At 38.6% G+C, this 6,038-nt stretch overlaps 1 protein-coding gene across 2 annotated transcripts; it reads right to left on the reverse strand.

The window, feature by feature from the left end:
- Positions 1–652: 652 nt before the first annotated feature.
- Positions 653–2,914, reverse strand: and3 (actinodin3). 2 transcript variants are annotated; one of them, XM_084007758.1, is made up of 5 exons: positions 2,661–2,914; positions 2,320–2,383; positions 2,134–2,175; positions 1,648–1,787; positions 653–1,562 (listed from the first exon to the last, which is right to left on the reverse strand). In XM_084007758.1, exons 2-5 carry the CDS (start codon positions 2,381–2,383, stop codon positions 849–851), a joined length of 960 nt encoding a protein of 319 aa, XP_083863884.1. In that variant the 5' UTR covers positions 2,661–2,914; the 3' UTR covers positions 653–848. The 2 variants fall into 2 exon arrangements, with proteins under 2 accessions (XP_083863884.1, XP_083863885.1); XM_084007759.1 differs by lacking the exon at positions 2,661–2,914 and having other exon boundaries at positions 2,320–2,387.
- Positions 2,915–6,038: the final 3,124 nt, after the last annotated feature.

Below are 6,038 nucleotides of genomic sequence, written 5' to 3' on the forward strand. Positions count from 1 at the left end.
CAAAGTAAAATTCCTAAAAAAGTAGAGGTAGAAGGACATGGTTAAGAGATAAGTATTTCCAAAATGTTAAATTTAAACGTGTATTATATTACTGGATTATTGGTGTGAATGCTGGAAGCAATGTTCTTCTACGCATCAACATTCCAGTTATTATTATTATTCCGTTTCTTTTTTTCGTCATCTAACTCCTTCCAGATTTTTCCACAACTTAATTCAAACAATCAAAACGTCCTTAGGACACGTGTGCTATTACTTTTCTCATTCACACCTTTTTTACATTCAACGTTTCCAACAAAAAGTTCCCCATGCAAATGAATGGTCAATGTTCAAATTTGACACAAATTCATGCATTTTCTATGTATTTTCAGCTTTTTTGTTCATTTGTGTAGAAACTCCAATCAAACTTTAAAACTTTAAAAACTTCAAATTTTGCTGTTCATCCATAATTTAATGTTTAAAAAAATATAGGTAAATGTGTATTTTTTCATACAATGTCACTGTCAAATACATAGAGTAGCAGGGAATGAGGTGCATTTCATTTTTTGTGTCCAAATGTGTGCAAATCTATAGAATAACACAATATAAAATCACACATATTTATTACGATTGGTAAATCATTTTTTAATTGATTTTTATTGTTTTTATTCCATACAAAAAATTTTGTGCATTTCTTATGAACACCCATACGAGATCAGCAATATAGACCTACTATATGGAAACGCATTGTCAACATCCTGTCCAACATTTGATTTGACTTTTGGTCACAGTCTTGCCTTGTTATGGTCTTCTGATTTACTATTGTAGGCTTACCCTGCATATGAGGCTATCACCTCTCAAGCACTTTGTTTTTATTCTGGTTCAGGAGCTGGATTGGCATAACGGAAGGGGTCATAAAGGTCACGTTTGAAATCATAAGGGTCAAAGTGAGGGTATTTCTGGGTGTCTGGTGCTTCAGGGACAGTTTCCTTTGGTACTTCTTCTTTCTCTACTTTCTGTTCAACGGGTGCCTCTGGTGCGGCCGTTTTCTGGATGGGGCGGGGAGGGTGATCGACGAGGCAGTCAGGGTCCCAGTATGGATCACAGTCGTACTCCATGCCTTTAGCAGTGATAGCAGGAGGAGGGGGAGATTCAATGGCCTCTTTGGGTGCCTCTTTGGGTGCAGGAGGAGCAGCAGGAGCAGCAGGAGCAGCAGGAGCAGCAGGAGCAGAGGGTGCCTGGGGAGGAGCAGCAGCCTTTATCTCTGCCTCTGTTTTGGGCTTGCAGGCGGGGTTGACTCGTGGGTCACACAGTACTGCAACAGCCCCTGTTGGCATGTAGACAATCTGAGGTTTGCACAGTGGGTCTTTGGCGTTACACAGATAGACCGTCGGGGCGTTCTCTAGAGGGTCTGGTGTAGGAGCAGGGGGGGTGGGAGGCGGAGGGGGCTGCGTGGTAGTAGTTGGAGCTGCGGTGCTCGTCAGCAAACCCATGACATTTTGGTAATGTGAGGCATCTGGGCCATAGGTCAACTCCAAGTGACGCATCTGCTGATACAGCATCCTGATCCTGTCGATCTCATAGAGCTGAGAAACATACCAGAGAGGAAATGATTAGCGTTATCCAAGTAGAACCACATATATTAAGAATCTCCAATCAACCTCAACTTACTCCTTCAGTGTGTCCAATACTGTTGTAGAAGCGGTAGTAGGACTGGAAGTCAGGTGAGCCTCGGTACCACTTTGGGTCAATGTTCCTCTTAGGTCGCGAATTAGTCAAGAAATCATGTGCATGAGCAGAGTCGATGTTCACTGGATCCCATGTGGAAGAAAACACCATCAGAAATGATATGGGGGAAAGCAATTGCAATTTAAATTTCATTTTGGAAGGTTTATTGCAAAAGTGCATCTTTAGCTTTTTTAGGATTGGCATAGGCATTTAAAATCCCATAGAAATATAAATACATGTTATATTGATTATTGCACAGCTTACAGACCAGTTTTATTATTAATAAAAAATTATAAAAGAAGAGTGCCAGTGTCTTTCTTAATACTTTTATATTGAGAAATACATTCACTTATACCCCCAACCCTTTATATTTAACTTCAGAAAACTACAATATGATAACAATCTGCAAGTAAGTGGTGAATCAAATACCTCCATTCTTCACTTTCATCAGAGATGTTGCATCTAGCAGAGCTGGAGGGAAGCAGAGAATTTATGTTAGATGCCTCAAACAACACTTCACTCTGCAAGGCATTACACAACATCTAAGCCTTTTATTGGCATGGTTTTAACTCCTACAACAGTGTCAGGTATTGATTGCATTTTACTGAGACTAACCTGGCATTAACAGTCCGTAGCAAAGCGCCCTCACCAGGGACACCTGGGAAATCATCCTTGACATCTGCAATTGCAAAATCATGCAAAACCTCAATAATTTTGCATTCTGTCTTCACTGCTGTTATTCACAAAAGCTTATTTAAGTATATGCTAGGAAATACACTTTAAAAGCATTGAAATATTTGTTTCAAATTATACAGGAACAATTAAATGTATCCACCACATGAAGATAATGTGTTGGTAAAGAAAAACACACCAGAATTTGACTTTTAATGACCCAAAGCAAAGGTTGCCTCATTTGAACATCTCTACATTAAAACTTGAAAAAGAAAACGACTCACCTGTTGTTGCCTCTCCCCAGTTCTGGTCTAATCTGCTGCACAACATAACTGAACCTAAATACTGCTGTTAATACTGGGGCCTTTCCATTGGCCACTGAGCTGCAAGTAGGCCTAACTCCACCCCTCATGCGTTTTCTGTTGAGACGTGGAAGTCCTCATTAGCGCACTGAGAACGAACCAGCAATAAAAGAACAACTTCAAACAAAATAGGACTCCTTGTAAAGCCACAAGAAACAGTCCTGTAACCGCAGAGCACCTACTGGGTCCACAGGCAGTCCAGTCTCTTCACTTTCTATTCATGCATATTAAGAATTCATGCATTCAAAAATAACTACGTCTTCCGAAATCTATAGGTGCTACACAAACAGCATTCTCTGTTTGTTTTATGGACTAAATATACAGAAACATGGTGACATGCACCGTGCTACTGTAGCCTAATTATTGACAAAACATGCCTGGAAGGTAAAAATTAACCCTCTGCCCAAAAACAGCTGGATATGTCCTTTTAACTATGGTCTTAGCCAGTCAGAAAATAGGGGGCAAGCCGCCTCAACTGCTGTTTAGGTCCCCAAGAAATATGCAAGAATTATGGGCTAGCTTGTCAAAACACCAAGTCCTTGTAACACTGCATGGGAAAAACCTTTAAAATGTTTACTGGTTTCCACATTGATACACATATTTTAGCAAAAAAATACACATAATAATAGGTAATAAACGTACTATTTGAAAACATGTATGGAACATAGACAATTGTGAGTTTATTCCCCACCACAATTAGTTTTTTTTTGGTACTCTAAAGGCTGTTTTTACCTGTGTAAAAACCACATGGTTTAAACACAACAAGTGTGAAGAGGCTGCATTCAGCCATGATGATGCAACTATTAGAGTGAAAAGGCTTTGTGAGTATGTGAGTATGATTCTTACTTTCTTCCTTTTCTGTTAACTCCAGGTTTGCAAGCCTGCCCGGTGTTTGTCATTTCAACAGTGAAGCAAATGCTATCCTTCAAACCAGCCGGTAAGGGTACGATCAAAGAGTGCAAGAAGGAGACGGGGAGTCTATAGGGGCTCTGCCAGGTGGCTAATGGTGAACGTCATACTGTAATTGCTCCATGCACGTGACAAAAAAATGGAAGGGTAAGGGTACCTGTTACTTTTAAATGACATACATTTATTTTACCTGTAAGCTGAGACAAACAGCCGCCTCGACAAAATCAATCAACTTGCTTTACAGAAGGTGTGAGTAGGGGAGGAAAAAACAGCATGTAATGCCTGCAGGACCTGAAATTTTATTATTTTTTGCAGACTCAAAGAAATACTTCCATACAGTATATGAGCTACAAATTAAACCATTAGTTGGATAATAACAATCTCAACATCAGTCCTTTGTGACAATATGAAAGTAGAGCTAAACTCCCTGAAGAATGAAATATACTACAATGTCTTTAAAAATGATAAAACAGTACATGTTACAAACGTTTCCAATGCTGAATGAGATTCTTACCTCCGTTGTTTTGTGACAGAAAAATTTAAATATGTAGCAAGGATTTAAATTTTCTAGTTTGTTATTTCCACTATGTTAAAACACATAATCAAGAGCTGATTATCTGTGATCAGAAGGAATTCTCCTTAGTGGCATTAATAGCAGTGAATCACCTTATTGCACTCTATGTCAAGTCAAACCAATAATGTAGACCACAGGATAGCTGCATTGCCGCTACATACAGCAGCTTTTTTTGCACAACTTTACCACCACCTCCAGGGCAACAATTATCGGAACTTGTGCCCCTCTGATCTCCACGTGAAATTACACCTTGTCCTGGAGCTCTCTGCGGGACACGAGAGGATCAAGACTGATGTTTTCAGCTCTGCAGCCTTCATTCCACAGCCATGCAACCTATGTGCTTATGCCAGATCACCACTATGCATAGGGTGTGCTCAGTTTTCCTGTTGTAAAAAAAAATGTAACGTTGCAGATATTATTTGAATGAAACGTCACTCTTTCTTGCTACAGAAGGGTCAGGTGGTGAAAAACTATTCAGATCCTTTACTTAAGTAAAAGTATTTATTACGCACTGTGCAAAGCTCCACACCAAGAAAAAGCCCTGCATGCAAATCCTTACTTGATTAAAATGATGTAATTATTATGAGCTAAAATTACTTTGAATATCAGAAATACTCGTGCTGCAGAAAAATGGTCAGAATATATGAATCAGTGATCAATGTAAAAGAAACTTGATATCAAACTTTAAAAAATAAAAATAAAAAAGAATTATTGGAATGAAATGCTGGAATAGTTTTCCTTTGCACATTTGGTCCCATCTCTTTGTTCTTTTAAAGCTAATGTAGATCAATATACCTGAACGGGTGTTTGAATGTTGTTGATACAGATGGATTTTTGCTGCCCACTAGTGGCCAAAGATTTGATTCTTGCAGGTTTCAAATCTACACATTTAGGCATTATTAGTACATTGAACATTGATTGAATTGAGATGGCCAGAATGCCAACCTGATTGTTCCAAAACATCCTTCCATTTGCCAGATGAGGTTCACTGTATAAAAAGTGACACCATGCCCACAACTGCTAAATTTCAACAATACTTCTATTTATTGTCCAGTACAGTCAGTGATAACACTTTTTACACAATTATCACAATTTTTACTTTTTAATTCTAAAAATGAAAAATGAATGACCTGAAAAATGGTGTGTGCACATGGATTCATTATATATATTTGTTTTTGTTTTTTTTCTGGCCACTCTTCCATAAAGCTCAGCTCTTTAAGCGTTCGGCTTAAAGGTCCTCCATCCAACCTCTGCTGTGGAGCTTCCCAGCTCATTCAGGGTTTTGAGTTTTGGTTGGCCACCTCAATTCTCTTAGCAGGTTTGTTGTGGTACGACTTTCTTTTTGGTTTTGTTACTGATTTAATGGTGCTCTGTGGGATGTTCAACGTTTCTGATTGTTGTTTATAGCCAAGCCCTGAACTGCACTTCAAAGTTGTCCCAGACCTGACTGGAAGCTTCTTGGACTTCATGGTGTTGCAGACTCTGGGGCTTTTCAGAACAGGTGTGTGTATATAATATACTGAGATCATGTGATGGATCAAGTGACACTTAGTTTGCAAGCAGGTAGAGTTTATTTACTATTATTGTGACTTCTGAAAGTAATTTGTTGTTCCATTAAAAATAAAACTTTTATGACAGATTTTGTATTATTTTCTGTGCTGGGATAAATGGAAGGCCTAAAGTTAGATATTATGGAAATGCTGAAGCAAGGTACAAATATTGAGTAAATGTACATCCACCACTGCTTTCCAAATGTTTCATATTTCAATACACAATATGATTCTTACAAAAAAAGCCTGCATAGTGTTATGTTCAAA

Source organism: Eutrigla gurnardus (genome assembly GCF_963514095.1).
Source record: "Eutrigla gurnardus genome assembly, chromosome: 4".
Taxonomy (NCBI): Eukaryota; Metazoa; Chordata; class Actinopteri; order Perciformes; family Triglidae; genus Eutrigla; species Eutrigla gurnardus.